Source organism: Xiphophorus couchianus, chromosome 15 (assembly GCF_001444195.1).
Source record: "Xiphophorus couchianus chromosome 15, X_couchianus-1.0, whole genome shotgun sequence".
NCBI classification, from domain to species: Eukaryota; Metazoa; Chordata; class Actinopteri; order Cyprinodontiformes; family Poeciliidae; genus Xiphophorus; species Xiphophorus couchianus.
The window spans coordinates 559,226-582,472 of record NC_040242.1 but is presented as its reverse complement, the minus strand read 5'-3'; the positions used below and the strand labels follow the sequence as shown (position 1 = coordinate 582,472).

Genomic DNA, 23,247 nt, shown 5'->3' with positions numbered 1-23,247 from the left:
GCATTTGTATTCAGCCCCTTTATTATGACACTCCTAAATAAAGTCCAAATTAGCTACATTGTTCACGGCATAAATTCTGTCAAGGTTTGATTTAAGACGTAAGTGAACAACATCATGAAATCTACATTTTATGGGTTATCAAAACAAACGCACAGAAAACTTTTCTAAATCTTACTTTTTTACTTCGAAAAATCTGAAAAGTGTGGCATGCTTTTATTGTCAACCCCTTTACTGGGATACCGCAAAAAAGAAGTAACTCAACTGAACACAATAATATTTATATTGTTTGCTTTGATGCATAACGATGTTGTTTTCTTTAGTTAAAGGAAAACATAACTGTTTAAAAGATGATGTCAAGAATAAATTACTGTAATATTATCACTTTTGTGTTATAATGGAGCAACTTTTTGCCAAAATTGATTTAGGCAAAACAAAGAGAAACCAAGTGTGTTAGACAAACAAAGACGTAGGTCATTATTTTAGGAAGCTAACAGTGTCTAGTTTAAAGTATATTGACTAAAAAAAATTATATATAAAGTTTTGACATGAGTAAAGTTGCAGTAAGTCTAATTATGAAAAACTTCAAGCAAGTTTGACAACTAGAATACCTAAAGTCAGATTTGTTTGAGGAAATACGCTGCATAAAGTAAAGTTTTCACAAATCTAAACTTGAATTTGAATCTATTAAAGTTAAAGTAAGTTTCTTTTTCAGCAACTAAAGAGTTTTATTCTCGGTTACTTAAGTGTGAAATTTAAATCCCCTCGATAAAACGACCATATTAGGTCACATTTGTTTACAAATTGGGAAACAGTGGGAGCTAATAATCCATCTGTCCTATTTCTTGGTGGGATATTTTGAGCAGAATATCAAAATATTTTTGTTATTTTGGTCATTTGAGTTTCCAAACGATGACGGAAACTTCGGGGAAACAGGATTCAGCCTCAAGTCGGACTTCCAAGAGGAAAAGCTCAGGCTGCACACCTGACATTATAAAACACATGGTTTATTATCAATATGATAGAAATGAAATCACTGGACAATTAGAAGCATGTCTACCCATCATTATCATCATCATCATCATCATCATCATCATCATCATCATCATCATCACCATGACAACAGCTCTATAAGAACAGAAAAACACTGAACGAGTCCTGCCCTCTCCCTCCCCACTGGCTCACAAAGGTCAAATCACATATAAATAGGTCGACCCCAAAGCAGCTGGCGCACCTATTTAATCAACTTAAATAATTATAAATTAATATTTACACACATAAATTAACGCTGTCCCTCATTGGAGTCTCGTTAAATACCCAGCCAGTTTCACAGATAGATGCTGCAGCACAAAAAAAAAAAAAAAAGGATCTCCAAACCCACAACGCTTTTTTTCCCCTTCTGTTTCGGTGTGAAGACAGACACAAGCACACACTTTCTCACACTCTCTCTCACACACACTCACAATGTCGTTTGCTCGCAGCATCTCAGTCTCACAGGATGCAGGCGGGGGGAGCAAAATGGATGGAACACAGTAACCACCATGTCCTTGGGGGGGGGATGAGAAGAACGTAATACAGATGAAAAATCCCTCCGTGCGTTCAGACACTGGCCCACGGGTGTCTTCCTCCACGCCAAGCCTTCCCTGTCCTCCACCTCAGCCGTGTGTGTGGCAGGGTGGCGGCGGCGGCGGCGGCGCTGTAGAAGCTACGAGAAACGGTGTAACGTCTCGGTCAGCGTGTCGGCCTCCCTCCCGCCTCTCCTCCATCACTCCCCCTTTCTGCGCCGGCTTCATTTCCGCAGTTTTTCCTCTTTGTCGCCGGCCTTGCCGCCCGCGTCCCCGTGCCGGCTGTTGGGCGGGTTGTTGAGGAACATCTTGTCGAGTCCTTTGAGAGCCTCGGTGAGGTAGTTCTGCAGGGCGGTGAGCGCGGCGCAGATGGCGGGCGAGCCGAAGCCGTGTGTGATGAAGGAGAAGTGGGATAGGCAGCTTTGGATGCCGGGTTCCAGGATGGGGGTCGGCCTGGAGTTTCCCAGCGGAGTCCTGTCCTGGGCCAGCAGGTCCGTGAACTCCTTACACAGCTGTCTGCCAGGGAAAGACAGGGAAATCTGCGTCAGTTTCTCCAAAATATGGCTCTTGTTGCTGTCATTACCGCCAGTTGTACTTCCTTGAACAGGTTAGGTTAGATCAATATGGTCTATACAAAACATGTTCATTACATTTTGTGCACAAAATCATTCTTACATAATGAGATTTGTCAATTTAAATCCAAATAAGCTGCTGGCCGCACCCCCCAACTTCTGGCTTACACTTCCACGTAAAAACAGCTGCAAACAGACGCACAATTACACAACCATACATCTTTGAAAAACAGAAGTAGAGCCTCCTGCACAACCAACAAGAATGCAGTAAGTGGTTTCTGGATGTTAAGTCAACAACAAAAGTCTTGTCTTTTTCCAGCAGCCATTGTTCAGTGAATACAGTGGTTAAGCCTGCTGACTAAAATTGCTGGAGCTCAGTTTAGGTTGCTAGGTAACGGGCAGAACTTTGCTCGGGTTGCTAGGTAACAGGGCAGTACCTGCTGGTTTGTGACGTTACATTCTGGAAGTTTTTGAAACTGCTCATTTTCCAAACACCAAAAAACATTAAGTTATTGCCAAAAAATAAAATAACTCGGTGTTTTTCTTTAAGCTCTTAGGTTGTTTTTTGAAGCAGTTGAGACCCAATGGAAGTTCAAAAACACACAAAATGTAAGTTTAGCTTAATAGGTCCCCTTTAAATAGAAGCTGTCAGTTTTATTTGTCTTGTTTTGCTGTTTTATAGCTCAGAACACGCTTGCAAAAGAGATTTTTATTCTCAATTAGTTTCTTTCCCTAAAGGTTGCAAACAACAAGCAAACCCTTTCTAAACTTTTGTCACATTCAGCCACAAACTTCAAATGGTTTCTCTGGGATTTTAAGTGATGAACCAGTATGAATTGTAGAGTGGAAGGAAAAATCATGTTTGGTTTTTTTCAGGTAAAAATTGGCCTTTTAGTAAATGTCTTTTGGTGAGGAAACATATTGTTTAGAGTTTCCCTATGTTTTAGTTCATTTTATTTATTAGGTGATGATATTTTATGAAATATGAAGCATAATTGCTAAAAGAAAGGAAAACGTTTCACATTTCTCATTTTTGTTCAGCCTCTTTACTCTGATCCTTGTAAATAAAGTCAAATGTATATTTAAATCTGGTAAATTAAATGTTCTCCTGTCTGTATTAATCACAGTATAAATAACTAAGTAACACTTCTAGGAATGTGGATTTTACTTTAAGGTACCAGAGTAAAGGGGATAGGATAGAAATCCCTCCAGTTTTCAGAGTTTTATTGCTTTTATCCACTTCACTATTATGCACTATTTTCCTTTAGTTTATCGCATGAAACTTCAATGTTTTTAGTTATAAAGTGAGAAAATGTGACAAAATGTAGTTTAAATAGTTTTGTGATATGAGTTACAGGTTTATTCATTGTTTCCATGTGAATCTTGACTGACACAAAACGCAGGCGCCCTTAATTACCAATCAGGCAGAATGGGCCCCTCAGAGCCTGAGATTTCCTCCAGGCCCCCCAAATGTTGCAACCCCATAATTTGATCTGAATGTGATTACTGTCATTTTTTGTGGGAGATTTGAATAATGCTACACTTAAACCATTTCACAGCTGACTGGGAGTCTCAGGGTTCAGTTTGGAAATGCAACGATCGCTCATGTTCGGATTTATGCAACCAAACCTCTTAACGGCACACCGAGACGAGACGCATGGTGGATAAAATGTTTGGAGGAAGATAGTCCCACTCAAACGTCACAGAAATCACATATTACAGAATCAGAATATTTACATTTAAAAAATTTACATAATGAAGATTTTTAGGTTTGCCTGAAGTTAGGAATGTTGTTTAGGTTTTCTTCAAATGCTAATATAGATAATATTTCTAGTTCAGTTTAGTTTCACAGATCAGAAAACAAGATGAATCTTATTGTCATCCAGCTTCACAAACATTCATAAAAGTCCCCTAAATCGCAATTCTTCTAGCGATATTTCAGGACATCCAGTCATCATCATTATTTACAGAAAAGTATTTTAAAAATGTTACCTTTATGCGCTTTTCACATTTAAGTTCAACAAAGTTACTGAGAGTCAGGCTGTGTTTGCCAAACTTAATGATCTCTGACAACTTTTAATTTCAACATCAGCAAAATGTCCTGATTGCCTTCAATGTTTCACTTTTCAGCTATTTTGACAAATTTTTTAATGAAATATTTTTCTGTCTTTTCAAGAAAGGGAAGCCAATGCTAACTGAGCTTCCTTCACAAATTTAAAACAATTTGTTGCATTAAAGGGTTTCTCAACAACATGGTGGGAAACTGAGAAATAAAAATCATTTCCTTGATGTTATTTGGTCAGATTTAATTGAAAGATGCTGTTGGATTTCTTCTACAACATGAACAATTTCTTTTCAATTAGATGTTTTTAAATTCTTGTTTCATTTCTACAGAGGAAGAAAGTCTTTATACCTCACTTTCATTTCTAACTAAAATTAAAATTTACAGCCACAGTGAAATAACCAGAAAAAATACCACAATAAGTAATAAAAAATCTGTTCAATCTCACTATTTGTCTGTCAAACTGTGTTTTTAGGTAAAAGAATTGTTTAAAAAATGATGAACTTGTTCAAAATTATTCAATGTTAATGTTAAGTCTATTTATTAATTTATTTGCTTTTTTTATTTCTTCACATTTCATTTTAATTTCCTGCAGGTGAAGCACCAAATCTTTGTCACCAGACTGCATTTAACTAAAAAATAATACGTGAATTATGTAATTAAAATAATTTGACTAAATGTTTTTTGTAATTTTGAGAGGATTGATCTGGACTTGGTTCTGAAACTGACCACATTATTGGACTGTATTTGACCTGAATTGAACCAAACTGGATATGACTAAAAAAACAAACTAAAGTGCCTTTGTATTTGTTGTGGATTAAAGCTATTTAAATAAAAACTAATAACAGAATTAAAATGTGTATTGGTGTGATCGATTGAGGCTCACTGATCCTTTTTTTTATGTTAGGGTGAAATAAAATCACCTTTTCACCTCATTCTGCTTATTACTTTTCACCCAAACCATTCCCTGGTTGAGGCCCACATTTCATATTCAGGAGCTCTCCTTCTTACCGTTACAGGTTCATGCTCAGACTCTCTTTCTCTCTCACTCACACACACACACACACACAGACACACACAGAGACACACACACACAGACACCAAGTCAGGCTGGAGGTGGCCTAAGGGTAGAGCTAAATGAGTGACAGGCTGTGCAGGCCGAGCCCAGCTGGGGTTATGGGAGTAAGAGCGGAGAAGCCGTAACCCGGGGCAACACTCAGGGCTCTCGCTGTTGTTTTCTGACAACTTGAAACACTCCACTGCTAAATAATGAATTTCTAACAGGCAGTGCCGACACACACTGTTGGAACAGGTCTGAATCTGGGCATCAAACATCCACCACCAAACAACCACCGTGCATGCAGTTCTGCACACACACACACACACACACGCAGGCAGATGGTTTATCCAGCGCAAGCTTGCAGACAGCCCTATTTATGCAAGCCAAAAATACAAGAAAGGGTCTTTGTTTGGTGATTTGAAGTTGTTAAACTTGGAAACCTCGAAAGAAAATATGAAAAATATCTGTTGCATATGCAGTTTATAATTTCTACTACTACTACTTTCTATTGATACTATTGAACAAAAATGTGCCAAAAACAAACAAAAAAAGGGTTAGGATTTCCTAAAAATGTCAAAACAAATGAAGTTCGGACACGTTATTCCAAACAAATAATGTAGAACTGCTTGATTGCAGCATCTGATGTAAGTGGATTCCTGTCAGATAAACACATATAATTTTGCTTTAATAAGGTCGAGATTAATAAAAGCGAAAAAGGCATACTTTTTTCATTTTACCTTTAGTGACTTTAATGCACACTTCTGTTAATTTTCCAACATGCTCCAACCAAATTAAATGTTCAGAGGGGCATTATTACAGGTTTAATCCACATTGAGCCCAAAAGGTTTTATTAGAGAGATCTTCTTTCCAAATGATCTTTGGATCTGGCTTCTGAAGAGACACCAAACATCTGAGTTTTTCTCAGGTTGGGCTTCTGGGCCCATGCAGGTAATAAGAGAAAGAACCGTTTTAACATGTAATAGGACCTCAGCCAATAATGCACCGCGTAATGAGCTGCTTTTTGTAAACGCAATGTGACTCAGAAAGAAATATTGACATTTTTGAGCTCACAAAATTAAATTCTTGCCATTAAAACCTTAAATGTAAATGTTGTTCAAAGAAATGTTGAAACTGAAACGTCTGTGTTAAAGGTTAAGGTAAAAATAAGGAGCCGGTCCGCGGGACTCACTTTGTGGCCAGCAGCATGTTTTTCCGCGTGTGCAGCTCGTTGGGGTCCGCATGTTGCCGGTTCAGGTACTCGCTCACAGCTTTCGTGGGAAACTCCGTCTCGCAGATGTAGCCGAAGTCCCGGGCCAGGTGCACCGCCTCACCTGCGGGGAACAGCAGTTAGTGTGCGCACTAACAACACAAATACGCACTCTGGATCTAAACTAGCGCAAAAACTAACGTCAAACCATGGAATTTAATAAAATAATATAATTCATAGAAACTCAATAACTGACCAAAACTCAGGTTGTCATGTTTTTTGGATACGTTTTCAGGCGACATATTGAGCAGGGTTTTGCAGTTTAAAGAGAAAGTTCAAGTGAAAAATGCGCAACTTCTCTTGTCCAAGTTGAAGGAACACAAGCTAATTAGATCACACTAATTATTTTTTTAATATTGATTATTTTTTATGCAACTGGACCCCCTTATTTTTGGGTGTGTGTTTTTTTGGTACATTCTACAGTTTTTTAAAGGAAAACAGACAGCAGTGTCGCAGTCACCTTCTACAAGAGACGTTAGTAACGTGACGTTGGCCGCTTTACGTCTCCCAGCTGGAAGATTCAATCCGATCTTCTCCAGTTTTTCTCTTAGGCATTTGCCACCGTTTTTAGACTTTGCTCTGCAGGGAGAGAAAAATTAGGAATTCATTCAAACTTAAAAAGTAAAAACTAACATTGGTAATAAGGTAAGTAATTGCAGATGGTTCAAGTAGCGCAGTTTGTACCTCCTCAGCACGCCTCCTAGCAGAGAGGCGTTGAGGCACTCAGGTGGAGACAGCCTCCTCTGCACCTCCCCTACGGTCACTTTGTACTTGGAGGTGGAGCTGAGCAGCGACAGGCGGCCCGGTACCGAGCAGAACACCTCATTAATGTTGACGGTGACTCCGCCGATCAGGCCGTCCTTGCCGAGCATCAGGGAACCCATGTTCTTGGGGGGCATGGGGACTGAAAGAGGGCGGCGACACGGAGTTACAACACCTATAGGACAGTTTAACACGCTTTAAATGAGTTTTATTATTATTATTATTATTATTATTATTATTATTATTATTATTATTATTATTATTGGTAGCATTTCCAGTGAAGCCACGCGCGCTCAGGAGGCGGTCTTGGCCTAATGAAGCGACACGTGCCGGGGATTTGCTGTTATTTAATGTCGCGCGACATTCTCATTATAGTATTATCGATTGTTGATTGGCTCGAGTTCTCAGATCGCATTAACCACCTCCCAGTTTCCTCTCCACGGCCAGTTTACCACCGGAAGCCCCTCCGCCCCGTTAATGGCGTCAAGCATCCAACCAACCAAGCGGACCACCGTCCTCCGGATCCGTAAAGCGGCCGAAGCAATGGAGCTTTTCCTTGTCTGTCTTTCTTTTTTCTCCCCCTCCTGATGGCTCCACGGGGGATAATACCGCAGATTAGCTCTAAACGAGCTCACGAGATCTCCGTGAGCGGTGCCATTTATTACATCAGCGGCTTAAATGCCCCGCGGGGAGCTCAGTCACTCAACATCCCGTAACTAAATCACCGCACATCGCCGCGGCAGCCTGTCAGCAACACACTGCCTGCCAGTCAATATACCGGGGGTCGTTAACTCGGCTCCAAACTGCTCCGCGTGGACTGGGGGACCAGCGTGGCCCTCAGGAGCCAAAATACAGCCACGCTAATTCACGCTAAAACTAATCGGAATACAAAGCATTCTGCAGAAACCTCCGAGTCTTACACAAAAAACCGAAAGAGCAATAATCGAAAACATAACAAACATGGTGTAAAATATATGCATTGTTTAAATTAAACTCTATAGTCAACTTATAAATATTGTATTCGTTTTCCAGTTTACGCAGATATATAGATAAATTGTATGAAAGCATTGCTTTCCTATGTTCTAGAATGACAAATAGAAAAGCAGAGTGCGTACCTTTCTTAATTACGGATTGATCCAGGATGTTGGTTCCGTTGGCGTCTTCGATGGTCTGTTAGAACCGAGATAAATACAAACCATTACAGCCTGATTCATACAGAATTACTCACGATTTAATAACTAAACAGCCAAGCTTTGCTTGGCTCGTTCATGTGCAACTGGAGGAAGAAAAGAAAACAACCCATCAGCCGCACCGAATGGAAGAGATTATTATATTCAGACCAGATTTATAAAATTAATCAAGTTTATTTGTGTTTCACGTTTCAGCAACCAGGCAGTTTAAGGTGCTTTACGTCATTAAAACTTTAAAAAGTCATAAAAACATCTGACGTTTTATTATAAGAATCTGCAAGAAATTATTACCAAACCGGAATCAAACATATTAATTTAGGGGAATCTGGGTTTTCAGTGAGTTGTTGTTATAATTTAACTTGAATCTTCAAGATAAAATAAATAAATGAAAGAATAAATGCTTGGAAATAAAGTTCCATCATTTTGTTAACGTATAAGAAAAGCATGGAGGGATCTGGGTTATATCGGTGGCTAAATGACAAACAGCTCATGATGGCGTCGCCCTGAGGGGAAACGAAATCCTGCACAGCTGATCATGAAGCCAATTTTTCACAAGATCTTAAAAATAAGACAAAATAAAATGAAAATAACCTGAAATAAAACCCTAAATAAATAAAATAACAACAATAAAAGTAATGACGTATTTATTCTTCAAAGTGGTCAGAAGAGAAGCTGAACTTTTTTTATTTTTGATGCCCAATATCACTAATAGCTCACTTTTTAAGTACTTGATATATTTTACTGGTTATTTAATAACTTAATTTGGTGAATTTAGAAAAGTAATCACATCAGTTAGATTTGTGTTCTGCGCTCTAACGCAAGAAGCCAGTTTTACGCACGTATCCGTATCTTTGCCTTTTGGAAACAAGCAGCCTGGAGATGGTTTATTTTAGCTGCGGGCCTTTTGCGGGTCAGACTACAGCTGAGAGCATCCAGCCATGAGGGAGCTGCTCTCACTTCAGCCACCTTCACCCGCAAAGATGCGCGAAATATGCGGAGCTAAAGAGGAAAAAACAGCAGGAACATCCGCCTCATCTTGGTTTGTATTTCGTTGTTTAAAAGTAAGAGCGTTGTTATCCACATTTCTAAGGGTTTTATGATGAAAAAAATTAAAATAGCAGCTTTAAAAATAAAGAATGAAATGTTTAAACATCTGAAATACAAAAAAAAAAAAAAAAAAAAAAAAGTGCAGTCCAGGTTCTGTAAATCTGAACATTCAGTTTTCTTTCGCTCACCTGAACATCCTCCATGCCGTGCAGACCGTGCAGCAGTCCGTCTCCCATGCCGGGCTCCAGTCCCGGATGTGCGGAGTGCAGCAGCACGTCAGGCCGCCGCACGCCACCGTAATCCCGCCGTGGGTCCAGCCCGGAAAGCTGCGGCAGAGAGGCCCGAGGCTGCGCCAGCAGAGCCGAGCTCTCCATCCGGTCCCCGGCGGCGTCCTGCCGCTGACGCGCGCCCCATGCGCCCTGCTGGCTCTGATGGAGCGAGTTCAGGGAGTACGGGTCGCTGACGTGGGAGTACGGGTCCTGGCTCTGGTAGTGAGCGAGCGGCTGGTATGGCGGAGGGAAGTATGGCGGCTGGAAGTCCGAGGAAGGCGCATGAGACAGCGGCGGCGCGCTGGAGTAAGGTCCGGCGTGCGACACCGAGCCCAGCTGGGAAAGGCGCGAACTGTGGCTTGAGACACCGTCATGCCGGTCCTTTAACAGCGTGCATAAAACAAGCATTAAAAAGTTAGACTTTGTTAGAGGACGCACGTTTCAAAGGACTGAAATCATCTTAAAACATGAGGCTCCCGGACAAAAACACATGAAAAAGCCTGAAGCGGAACTGTTAACACCTGCTGTACAAACCTTCCAGTCTGGAGGAAAACTCACCCCAGTGGAGTAGGGATGAACTAACATCTGTAACGTGTGCTGGCAGCCGACGCGCGTTCAGAGTGAAATAACACAAACCAGGACGTGTTTGGTCGAAGGAAGACAAACAGGCTCATTCCAGGTGAAAGCAGAAACCTGAGTGTCTGCGGGCAGGCCACGCAGAACCGTCCTGCGCCCGGAGCTGCCGCCGCTCTGAGTGACTGTGAGCGCCGCGCTCCCGCCTCTACCCCCGGTGCTCGGTGTAATTGTTATTCATGACTGAGACTTACAGGAATATTAATGCGCGCCGTGGCAGGGGACTGGCGACACATGGAGCGTGAAGCCGTCCGCGCAGCCGTGAGTGACGTTGAAATCCCGTGGAGAGCCGAGAGGAGACAGGAGAGAAGTCGCTCGCTCTCGGAGGAGAAAGTGGGGATTTCCCCTCGGACTATTGGCACTTCGGGGACAAATCTGACGCAGTTAATCACGCCTTCTCGCACCAGGAGACATTTTTGCGCCAATAATTTCTGCGTAAACATTTTGGACAATGAAAGTCAGACCTAATTCACTCTGTTTAGGATTTCTCATCCGAAGTTCACCCCGAATGTCAAACAACCAATTTATAAATCTAAATCTGGCTTCCAAATCCATTTCTTTCTTTCTTTCTTTTTTCTTCTTGCAAACGACCCGGCGTGGCGCGTGAATGATGTCACGAGTTTAAAGAAGCGATTAAGGTAGATGTCGCGGGGCTTCGCGGGGCTTCGCGGGGCTTCGCGGCCGCTCTTCGCCCTTTTTGGATGACTTGTTTAACAACATTCCATCCTCCCGTCCCCACGCACCGTGGGAGAAAAGCCATGTGCTGCACGAGACAAGGGCTCCCCACCGAGCTCGAGGCTGCGTGGGGCCTCGTGCGCATTGTGCTCGAGTCCATTCAGCGCGAGCCGGTTCAAGCATTTCTCTCCCAGCGCGCGCTGCGTAATTCTCCTCCTGATATCTCCGTTTCGCCTCCTTCTTGTCACAGTTTTTAAAAAATAAAATAAAAAGGCCAATTTTTGCTTTTGGATGAAAGTAAAAAATATTTGCATGTTTTTACAGACTTACACCCTGCGCTGCTTCAAGTTAGATCTACTGTCCAGCAAGTTTCCAAACCTTAATTTAAACCTTTTATTTGTATTTCTACATTTGGTGGCTTTTCAGCACCACTTTTAATCACCCAGAAGTCTTTCATTTCAGTCTGAAATAGCTTTTGACGTTACTAACCAGTGATTAGCTGTAAAAGATTGAAAAAGAAAATACAAACGCTAAAGATTTTGCGAACTACATGCTACATAAAACAAAAAGCAGATACTTTAAATATTCCAACAACTGAAAAATTTCCACGTCCTAATTTATACAGCATTTTTAAAAAATCCCACGCAGGCCTAAAACCTGTCAGAAAAACACTTTAGTTGCACAATTTAAAAAAAAAAAATAAAACCATTTTTCTAATCAGTCCGCCAAGCTCCCAACGTCACAAACAGCTGGATGGAAACGTTACCTCGTAAATATCTTCATACTTGACATTCTCAACTAGTTTCCACAGCATGGTGGCTTCTCCGGTGTCGGTAAACCGAATGCAGCCAAGTGAGGAAGCGACGTCTCAACTCTCGTTCTCTCTCCTCCCTCCCGCCCTTCTCCTCTTCCTCCCTCCGCCCTCCGTGATAATGTCAGGCAGCCGGGCGGGCTGGTGGATGGGGAACCCCTGGAAGGACTTCAGCTCTGAGAGACGGAGCTGCAGGGCGTCCTGACAGCAGCGGGGCGTTTGTGTTTGAGCAGCGGAGAACTGCGGAGGATGCATGTTTTATTTAGCGGCGCATGTCTGCGATGCACCGCCAGTTCAGGACAAATAGACATCTGTTTGCTGTAGTTCTGTAAAATTATGACTTGGAGAATTTGAATGAGTTGGAGATTTTCTGGAGAGAAACTGAATAATTCATTAAATAATTAGCTTCTGGTATTTATCGTATTGTTGATCATTTATCATGATATTCTTTACACGAGATGAGTTTTGATTTATCGTTGCCACAACAAATTTCTAATATTAATGATTAAACTATTATATGAGTTGACAGTTTTCCTATTTTCTCCACTGTCTGTTCAATGAAAGCATCAATAAATACCCAAAATATTGAAAACACATTTAAAATGTGCAGCTTAGTGATGCAAATCACACATATTTATGTAACTGGTGCCTTTAAAAAAAGCTTGTTACAAATGGGAATGTTTTTCAAGAGCAGAATTTGTGTTTGTAATTACTATAATTACTGTGACACATAAGATGCATTTTCATTATAAACATGCACAAAACTTTATTTTGCTAATGTTGGAAAAAGACTATTTTGTTATTGCAGTGTTTCCCTTAATTAAGAAATGTAATTAAAATCACACCTGACTAAGTTATTAAAAAAACATATTCCTCCAACATCCTCCAACTACTTCCTTTCGTCGCCTTCTTCATGGTTTGTGCCAGTAGTAACATCCGGTTGTGGGTCACATGACCAATGTCATCCGTAAAAAGTTTTTCCATTGCAGTTTTGCAAAATAATAAAATTTTGTTACAGCCACAAAAAAACTCATCCTAGCGACAAAACTTTTTATTGAAAGGCAAGAGTTTTTTTCAAAAGTTATTTTCAAAATGTCAAATTGTGCAGTTAGATAGTCAGTGGAAATGCAGCGAATGTCACAGTCTTACAGTTACATAAAAAGATTAAATGAATCGTTCTTATCATCACATCAAAACTTTAAGTCCATATTGCCCAGCCACTGCAGGTAATAGTGCTGGGAGAAAGTAACTCTACTTTAACTTGCCATCTTTGTGTAGAAATAAAAGCAGTTTGATGATATGAAGCATTTAACATGTAACAAAAATAAAAAACTAGAAGAAAGAAGCAATAAATAAAAACTTTTCACAACAGTCTGTGTTATACATGCAACATCGGGTTAGATATATTTACTACAGCAGCAGCTCAAGGTTAGCTGAGCAGAATTTCTCCTTGGACTCCTTTGGTCCATGTTGGGACATTTTTAACCCAATTCTTTTTTTTTACAGTGCAATCTTATGCAACAACAATGAATAAAATTGATTGCACAAAATTTGTTTTGATTCACAGTCACATTACGTATTGAAGAAATATAACTTGGGAACACAAAAAGATACAAAATACACACAGATATTTCATTTGTTTCCCAAAGATCATTTGTGATTTTTGAGATTATAGTGTAATGTAACTGAGCAGTTATTCTTATGTAAATAAGTTGTTGATTCAGAAATAGTGAATTAATCTAATTAATTATAGTTAATTTTGTCTTCAGCTTCAGAAATTAATGTCTGATTACTTCCTTGTAAGCTTATTTTCTCAGCATAAAGAAGGGATTTTAAATACTCTTCAAATTGAACTAACTAAACTGAACTAAATAAACTCAAAAGCACATTTCTTAAATGATATTGTAATATACCAAGTGGTATTTATTTAATAAATGATGTAGGTTACAGCTCTTTAAAAAAATTATCTTGTTGTTTTTGTCACCTAGAAGCAAGCCCGGATTTTAGCACGGGCTTGCCGGGACTATTTTTGTGAATGAATAAGGTCAGAATGTCTTAATTTGATCACTGGCTAAGAGGATTTTGGCGGCGCTGTTGAAAAAAAGTCCGATTTGTCCATCATGAATGCTCGTTTCTTATTGGTCCACGTTGGACGCTTCTTACGCTTTGGGGCGGAGCATCAGGGAGAGATTTCTAAAGATGGCGGACAACAGAATGAATGACAGCGGAATTCAGGAACGAAAGAAAAAGAAGAGCGCGACCGAGAGGTGATGAAGAAAATATCCAAGCTAACAGGATTTTTAAAAACTTATATTGGACATGGAACAGAACCATCGTCCCGCTCTGCTTCTCAAGACGTTAGCCTTGCTAACAGCGGTTCTATGGTCCGCCAGAACCTGGATCTCTGACTGATCCGGTTCCCGCCCAGAGGCGGCGGAAGGGCGAACGTCTTCTCCAGGGACAGCGAAGACCCCGGATAATCCGTACAGTACTGATCCTACGCTTTGGGTAAAAACTGATGAGGATGGATGTTAATTTAAAACATCGGAACATCTTTACAAACCTCAGAAACGATTCTTCTCCAGATCGCGTTTTGAAAGCCAGCTCTAAGTGGTGAGTACATCCAAACACAGGCTGATTCTCCTCCATCCACGGCGGCTGGGTTTTGTATTTTAAACGATGCTAAAAGTCAGTGAAGCTTTGAAACGGGTTTCCGTGCGTGGATTAAAGCAACAGAACGATTCAAAGAGAAAGAAAACGGCTAAAGTTACAGAAAAGTAATGCGACGCTCTGCTCGCTCGCGCTCAATGTGAAGTTAAAAAAGCGGAACTAGCTTTAGCTTCCAGCTAGCAGCAGCGGGAGGAAATGTCCTAATATGGCGAAGGGCTGACTGTACAAATTAGCTCGCGTGCGTCCTGCCCTGCCCTGACACGCAGCTAAAATCCAGTCATCACCGAATAAAAGTTTGAGCAGGTTTGGCTCTCAGAGGGGAAACAGCCTGACTGTCTGAACTTGGTAAGGAAATAAACCTGATAATTACAGAGAAAGATACAGTTGATAAAAATTGAAAGATTGAGGGAGACAGATAAAGATAGAAATGAAGGATAAATAAATACTGGACATACAGGATGGATAGAGAACATTGTCAAAATGTTCTTCCTTAGGAAAGCTCTGTTGAATAGACATACTCAAGATGTTCAAGTATTTCTTTGATAATGACTAAGTATATTTCATTTGTAGTAATGATCCTTACATTCTTTAAAGGTGCACCGGTAGCAATTTCCTGGCAGATCACCGATCTTTAAAAATCTGACTTGCTGAAATTCTTTTGTGCGTGTGTGTGCAAAATACAGCAAAAAAGTTGGCAATCATGGAGTGACTGTTGTAAACCTTGCATGGAGAGATGAGCTGCTGGTTGGGACTGACCATCAGCCCTCTGTCATGGTGGACTGTGGCTGATTTCTGTGACCTTGTAGGTAGATAAGGTTTGTGGACAGGATCGGTTCCACAAGTTAGTCACGGCCAAGCGCTGACCACCCAAAGGGAAAGAAATCAGGAATATGATATTATATATATATATATATATATATATATATATATATACATATATATATATATATATATATACCTGAGACTCTTTCTTGGTAATGGCGAACCAACCAGACATTGTCGTAGTGGATAAACAACAGAGGAAAGCCGTTGTGGTAGATGTAGCAATACCAAGCGACTGCAACATCAGGAAAAAGGAGCAGGAGAAACTAGAGAAATACCAGGGCCTCAGGGAGGAACTGGAGAGGGCCTGGAAGGTGAAGACCACAGTGGTGCCTGTGGTCATCGGGGCCCTCGGGGCAGTCACCCCCAAACTGGACCAATGGCTACAACAGATCCCAGGAACAACATCAGACATCTCAGTCCAGAAATGTGCAGTCCTTGGCACAGCCAAGATACTGCGCAGAACCCTCAAGCTCCCAGGCCTCTGGTAGAGGACCCGAGCTCAGAGGATAAGAACCACCCGTGGTGGGTGAGAAGGGAATTTTTTTATACAACTGTATAACGATGATTAAGTAGGGCCCGCACCTTGGCTCAAGCCCAGGGCCCACACCCTCCTAAGTCCGGCCCTGCCCAGAAGATGCTGTTGTGTTTTGTAGATCTTCCAATCTTTCACTTTAAATGAAATGTGTCTCACCACATATCTATTTGCTGTTCCTCACCTCTTGTGCTTGTTCTCTGTCTCACTTAATTGAAAATCAATAGAGGGACATGTTTGTGATTCTTTTTTTAAAACACAGTGATAAATAAAACATAAAATTGACCATTTTTACCTATTTTACTTAGTGATAAAATCGTTTTATTATTAAAAGATTTGATGTTAATTGTGAAAATAGTAAATCCTGCCTGATTAGATTTTCTATTAAGATGAAATAAAACAATCAAATATGCATATCATCAAGTCTGTTTGTGATATTATGAAAGGAAAAATATTGTGCATTGATAAATGGAAGTTTTCTAAAAAACGTTAAGTAATGTTTTAGAGGGATTAAATGAACGTTTCTCTAAACCAAATCTGATGTAAAATAATCAGTTTCCGGTTTGACCACAGAGGAGGAACTGAACTAGTTCAGCTTTACTGCTGCGATTCTCTGACGGTTTGCCCAAATGTGTGCGAGCTGCGCCCTCTAGTGGCATTAAAAGATACGTGCAGTTACGACTAAGACATTGTCGGAGAATCGGTGTTATTGCGCCGTAACGTCTGAGTTAGAAGAGATATTTCAAGATAAAGAGACTCTGTTTAGTTGCTTTTTATATACATTTTGCACATTTTAGTACAGTTTATACTGGATGTGTTGATGACCAACATTCAGCAGATTTTATTTATTTATTTAAATTTAATTTCTGGATTAGAACCATGCTATTTTCTCCACTAATGAGCTTTATGTAAGGAGTTTTGATCATACTGCTTTCAATCTTGTTTAGTTTTGAGGATATGATGAGACAAACTTTGATGTTTTAGTGATTAAAAATACATAAAAAGAAAGAAAGAAAGAAAACCAAACTATTGATATGAAGCATGAATGTTTAAGAAGCGCGGCTGTTCCTATGTTTTCAGCAATGACCCACTGCCAAAGATCCACCCATCCTCCTCCCTGTGTCTCTTTCTCTCTCTCTCTCTCACACACACACACACACACACACACACACACACACACACACACACACACACACACACACACACAGACACACACACACACGGCGGGACATATGACTGTCAGCAGTAGCAGATGTCCTGACAGTCTGGAAGTCTGGAGGCAGAGTTGTGGTTCTTGTCCTGAAGGGCCTTGACACGCGATGTATCAGCATACATTACACACACGGCGCACTAATATTCACAATCTGGTTGCTTTTGCAACAAATGAGCTGCAGTTTATAGCTTCCTTTTCTTTACGTCTCGGTATCAAACACAGCTTTGTTTGCTGTGGTTCTTATTTTTGAACCTTTAAATTATCTCCAGGTTACTGTATTGATAAACTCTTTGCATCCTTTCTGCATAAAGTTAAAGCCAAACCTGGTTTTATAATTATATTAATGATATTTGCATAGAAATATGAAATAATTTGTGGAAATAAATGTATTTAGTGGTAACGGGGTTTATTCGATGCAAAGTCATAATAAAAGAAACATTTTTACTGCAAATCTTTAATCCAAAGGCTTATTTCCTGCCATATTGAATCAGTCGTTTATATTATGTTTTACTAAAACTGCATGGTCTGTTTTTATATATCTACAGCTCTAATGAAGAGCCCACTACACTGAACCCACTGAAAACCTGGTTATTCCACCAAATATTGATTCCTGAACTGTTCCTGAGTTAAAACACTAGTATTGTTGTTTCTAAATTAATATGAACTTGTTTTCTTTGCATTATTTGAGGTCACTGCATCTTTTTCCTTATTTTCATAGAATAAAAGAACAATGTTCATTTTACCTAAAAAAAATAAAATCAGAGAAACTGATAACTTTAAGTGATTTCTTAATTTTTTCCAGAGCTGTATAAATATATATTTAGACTGGAAATGCAGATTTTTAGTACAAATTTGCCAAATTTTATTTGTTGTTATGGTATCTCTTATATATATTTGTATGTTTATTTTGGCATTTAAAAAAATGATCTACCTACACATTTAGCATTTATATATATGTATTTATAGTCACACTTATAGTTTATTTGTATATTTTTTTCACATTTCATTGCGAAATTCACTATTGTGTCTTTGACAATAAAGTAATTCTGTTTTCTAATTTAAATGCAACATTTTAATTCCCCCGCTCCCCTCCTCCAAAAAAAAAAAGAATTTTATTGCAGTTAGGTGCATTGGCCACTAGATGTCAATAACGCACCACAAAACGGAGAAGCCCCAACGGCGACAATGTGTATTTATTGACTCTTTTTCCTATTTCCGTCCATGTCAGAGAATATTTTAATGGTCTTCACGCCAACCAAGGTTATTTTTAATATGATTTGTAATAGAAATAAACAAAATATTTTATAAGTTTGCTGTTTATTCAAGTAAATATTCCTACTGTACGTTCATTTCTCTAAAATCTGACCGCCTAGAAATATATCAGCCGAGCTGAAGCTGCTGCATCGCTCCCTATTTGGATTCTTGCAGGTTTTAAATGCAAAAAGCCCTTGAAGTGCGACAGGGAGCGACAAGGACAGTCAGGATGGAAGCAGAGGAGAGAAAAAGTGTCTTGAATGTTCTTGGGACTGAGCGGGATCAGGACAGAGGAGGAAGAGGGTTTTAGCAGAGCGAAGATGAGTCGGGGGAGAAGCAGGGTTACAGCTTCAGAGGAGAGAGACGCGGCTTTAGAAGTTAGCAGAGTTTGGTGTTCATGACTGTGGGGCTCAGTCAGCGGGAGTTATCGTCCCTCTGAGACCTCCAGCTGTTTCATTCACCTCCATATAAATGGCAGAACTCTGACATGTTTTTTTGTTGAAAATGTATATTTTCAGTGTGTGCTCAGCATGGTAAGCTGTCCTGAATGTAAAGCCTGCATGTGGGGAAGAATCTGTTCACAAATCAGAGCGAGATTTCATAAAAATTACAATAAAAGGTGAATAATGGTGGACCTGAAAGTTGCTTTATGTTGTCATAAACGAGCATTGCATGTTAATGCGATCAATAAAAGCACTGCTGTTGTCAAACTTGCAAATTAATCCCGTCCTCTTCTCACTTTAAGATGGAAGCTTATCGATTTAATTCTCCAGCTGAATTTGCTCCCGTCTATCATTTGCACAACATCTTGCAAACATATTAACACCAAAGCAACATTTAGTTACATGAAAATCGCTGAATGCTTCTGAGATCAGCACATAAGTGTGAAGAAGAAAAAACGTCCATTTCCCAAAAGTCAAAATGATTCAGTTTTTATAAATATCTTCAAATTAATCGAAGCTGCAGTATGTAAGTTTCATTTTTAAAAAAAATCTTTCACATATTTGTTAAAGTTAGCATTATATAGTGACAGATAATCTGTGAATAAACTGCCTTCTCCCAATACCAACTGCAGAAATGCACCAATCAGATCCAAGAGGTCTTAGGTCTTGTTAATCACTCTTTTTTTCTCTGCTGAAGCTAGTTAGCATAGCCACTGATAATGACAAGTTGTTCCTCCTCTATTAGCACATTTAGCATTGAGTACATGATGTTGATTGACAGCGCTAAGACCCTCCTCCTGGTTCTCATTGGTTGTTTTTTATGCTTTTTTCAGACGGCAGCAGCAGCTCAGGGAGGAGGAGATTGATCTTTTCACGGATTATCTGACTCATAAATTGTCACGACATGCTGACAGTTTTAATAAATATGGAACATAAATATTTTTGTAAAAGTAGAGCATTGGTTTTCATTCATCTGCTCTAAGACAGATTTTCTTTAGAGCCACTTTTTGTTGCAAATGCAGCTTTAAGCACATTTTTTCACTTCTCCATAAAAGTCTGAAATGTTTATTTTATTTATTGACACTCACCGGTTTATTCACCCAAAAATTACTTTGCAAAATAAATCTGTGGTTCTAGTATGTTAAGAAAATACAAGTGAGTTTGGACAAATGTGAGTTTCAAAATTTTCCACTATCGAAAAGCTAAAAATCTGAATTTCTGAAAATGAATGAATGTTTTTCTTTTTTTTCTCTTTTTACATTAAATTTACATTCCTAGTTTTTAATTTGGCTTGTGAGTTACTGACACCAGCAGATGAATGCCCACTGATTAAAAATTAAAAATAATCAACGTTTAGGTCCTTTAATCCCTCTTTAGATTATTGTTTCTACCAAATGTAGTGTCAAAAATGACAAACTAAATATAGATTTAGCATAAACTAAAACTGACAAGACTAAACATTAACTGAATCTTGAAAAGAAATTGATTAAAGATGCAAAAAAGTTTCCACATGGTCCTTTAAATCACAGCGGAATAAAACACCAGACATTTCTGAGCTCATTTGCAAAGAATAACAGAAAAAATTTAGAAAATCAGAACTCGAATTTAATTTTCCATCTTATTCCACCTCTTTTGACTCTAAAACGTGACTTAAGTGAGATTTCCCAACAAGTCAGTTCCATCCGTAACCATGCAAACTTTTATTTTTCTAACATTGTGCATCTTTGTGTTTGCACAGATGCAGGAAGTAAAAATATTTTGTTGCAGTTAATTTTACGGCCCAGTTTGATTGATAATTTGTAATCACCGTGTGTTAATGGTTTTTGCCCTGCAGCACAGAAACATCATGCAGGAATCTTTCAAAACATAATTTACGTTTTTAAATCAGTGAACTGCAGAAGGTTTGGTTTCATTATTGTAGAATTTAAAATAATATTTTGCATCTTGTTCAGTAAAAACTGTAAAAATGGCCGATGTTTTTAAAATAGTTTTTAGGCATTTTGACCTACTAATCATCCAGTGAATGAATCAGTAGAATCTGAAGTTTGAAAAGAGATTATGCTGACACAAAATTGACTGGAAACCAGTAAATGTGTTATAAATGCAATGGTTTTCCAGCCCTTTGCAGCTTTAAGGAATATAATCTGCAGATCTTTTACCATTTTGCAATAATCTGCTGAACAGTTTTGTATAATCTTGCAGGAAAACCAGAACTCCGCCGTTTTTATTCAAGCAGTGAAACTGGGAACACACTGGTTTCCTCCACCTGAGTCACTTCCTTCCTTTACATTCACTACTTCTCCACCCGAGGCTCCATTTGCACCGATTCTAGGTGACAAATCGGTGCAGACATCAGTGTAAATGCATCCTCTCTGACTGTGTGTGTGTGTGTGTGTTTTTCTGTTTGCATTGTGCGGCGAACGTGACCTCCTTTCTAAATGACTGGAATATTAACGAGCAAACAGAAGCGGCGCAGCCCGGATGGAGACGCCAGCAGGCAGCTGCTCTTCCTTCTGTTTTATCATTAGATTTTTGGAGAATCAGAATAAACAGGGAACTTGACAGAAGTCGCTCAAACCGAAGGAAAACACGCCGGCGTTTGAAGTTTCCTGTAGGTAGAGCTTTCTGTCGCAACACTAGACGAGAACTCTGGCTTTTCATAATTTTGACACTGTGAACTCGTTTGGGTTTCTCACACTCTCTGGCTTTGATCTGTGTGTTTTTTGTCTCCACTCACTCTGTTGCTTCCTGAGGTTTGCACACACGTGTTTATATATGAAGCGTGTAAATTTTGCATGACAGAATCAGACAAAAATAACAAAACAAACAAACTGTAGAACACAACTGTCTTTATTGAACACCAGCATTTTAGAAGGTAGGGATTTAACATTTATATAGTCGAAAGCCTACAAGAAAAGTTATTTAAATATTTATATATATCTGTACAAATGTTCATGAGCGAGTCGTAGAACTCGTGTCGGCTAAACTTGCAATCTGGATCGTGTACAAAGACAGACATGCACAAAGCAAAGTCACTCTTTTACAAAATGGCTGAGTTGGACCCTTCTTTCTTGCTTCAGCTAACTCCCTCTCTTTCTCTCATACACACACACATTCATGCAGAAAACCACACTCACACACACCCCAGTGCAGCCTGCTGAGTTGAGAACGTCGTGCGAAAGTGTTCATACCGCCAACGTTTTCACGTTTGCTTAAATTACAACCACAAACTTGGATCAACGCAACAAAGCACAAATTTATGAGGCAGAAGAAAAATAAAATGTTTCACAGACAAAAAATGTGAAAAATATTCAACCTATAGGTCAAAACATAAAACTTACCAAGTATTTTTGGTTTAATTTCTAGTGCAAATATTTTTGTACACTTGAAATAAGACAAAACTGAAATTTTTAGTAAAAATAAGAGTTTGTTTTAAGCCAATAACTCCCTAATATTGATGAAAAAATAAAATCTGCAAGTGGAGCAGATTATTTAATACAATCCCAGGGTTTTCCCTACATCAGAAGGACATTTTTTCCCCTCTGTTAACTTTATGTTTGTAACATAAAGTTAAAAACATTTTTCTTTCTGATGTAGGAAAAATGTTTTTGTTCCACTGGCAGATTATTTGTAATACTCATTTTTCATCAAAATTAAGGAATTATTGATTTAAAACAAACTCCTTCGTCTCACTGACGTTACCTGTAACTTAGTTTTGCTTTATTTCAAGTGCATTAAGACATTTGCACTAGAAACTAAACTAGATTTTTTGTTTTTGCAGTGCAGCAGCGAGTCTTTCATGGTGAGTTTCTACCAGCTTTGCAAATTTAGCTCAATGAACATAAAGTTAAAGTTTTTGCGTTTTCAGCCTCTGACTGGTTTTTATTTACTGTACTTGCCATCAACTCTGAGCAGCTTCCTGTCTTTGCTAAAGAAATGCATTCCCACAGCATAACACTGCCACCACCATGTTTTGCATTGGTGTTCACAATGAGACGCAACATAATCTTATGCAAATTATCAAGAAAATTAATTTTTTCCGTATTTGCTTTGCCCTTTTGACTGTTATATTTTCTTAGATGGACGACCTTTGCAGTCATGATACACTCTTTCCATTTTCTCATAACTATCTGAAAAGATGTTCACTGCATTGTCTTAGAACACATGTCAAACTCGAGGCCCGTGGGCCAAATCCGGCCCGCCGTAGCTTTTTATGTGGCCCTCTAGATTCTAGACTAAACGCTAAGTGTGATTAAATAATATGTTATCAATCAAATCAATGTAGTTTTTATCGGTTTACTGCCAAATTATATCAATCAGTCCCTCCAGGTTCTTGATAATTATTATGGAAATTCACACAAAATCAACAAATCCCCACATTTCTTTGTGCTAAAACATAA

The 23,247-nt window shown here is 39.2% G+C and overlaps 1 protein-coding gene across 6 annotated transcripts; it reads right to left on the bottom strand.

The window, feature by feature from the left end:
• Positions 1-985: 985 nt before the first annotated feature.
• Positions 986-12,119, bottom strand: tfap2b (transcription factor AP-2 beta). 6 transcript variants are annotated; one of them, XM_028039426.1, is made up of 7 exons: positions 11,866-12,119; positions 9,711-10,172; positions 8,401-8,455; positions 7,208-7,460; positions 6,984-7,102; positions 6,446-6,587; positions 986-2,078 (listed from the first exon to the last, which is right to left on the bottom strand). In XM_028039426.1, the coding sequence occupies exons 1-7, from the start codon at positions 11,911-11,913 to the stop codon at positions 1,787-1,789; spliced, it is 1,371 nt and encodes a 456-aa protein (XP_027895227.1). In that variant the 5' UTR covers positions 11,914-12,119; the 3' UTR covers positions 986-1,786. The 6 variants fall into 6 exon arrangements, with proteins under 6 accessions (XP_027895227.1, XP_027895230.1, XP_027895226.1 ...); XM_028039429.1 differs by having other exon boundaries at positions 7,208-7,427; positions 11,866-12,115; XM_028039425.1 differs by lacking the exon at positions 11,866-12,119 and adding an exon at positions 10,326-11,849.
• Positions 12,120-23,247: the final 11,128 nt, after the last annotated feature.

What these genes read in the sequence shown, in the direction of transcription:
- tfap2b (XM_028039425.1), bottom strand. Translation starts at nt 10,376, where the DNA reads ATGTTAGTTCATCCCTACTCCACTGGGGTGAGTTTTCCTCCAGACTGG. An exon ending in GTTTTCCTCCAGACTGGAAG is followed by an intron (nt 10,173 to 10,325) that starts GTTTGTACAGCA and finishes ACGCTGTTAAAG; the next exon opens with GACCGGCATGACGGTGTCTC. An exon ending in TCAATCCGTAATTAAGAAAG is followed by an intron (nt 7,461 to 8,400) that starts GTACGCACTCTG and finishes ACTGTCCTATAG; the next exon opens with GTGTTGTAACTCCGTGTCGC.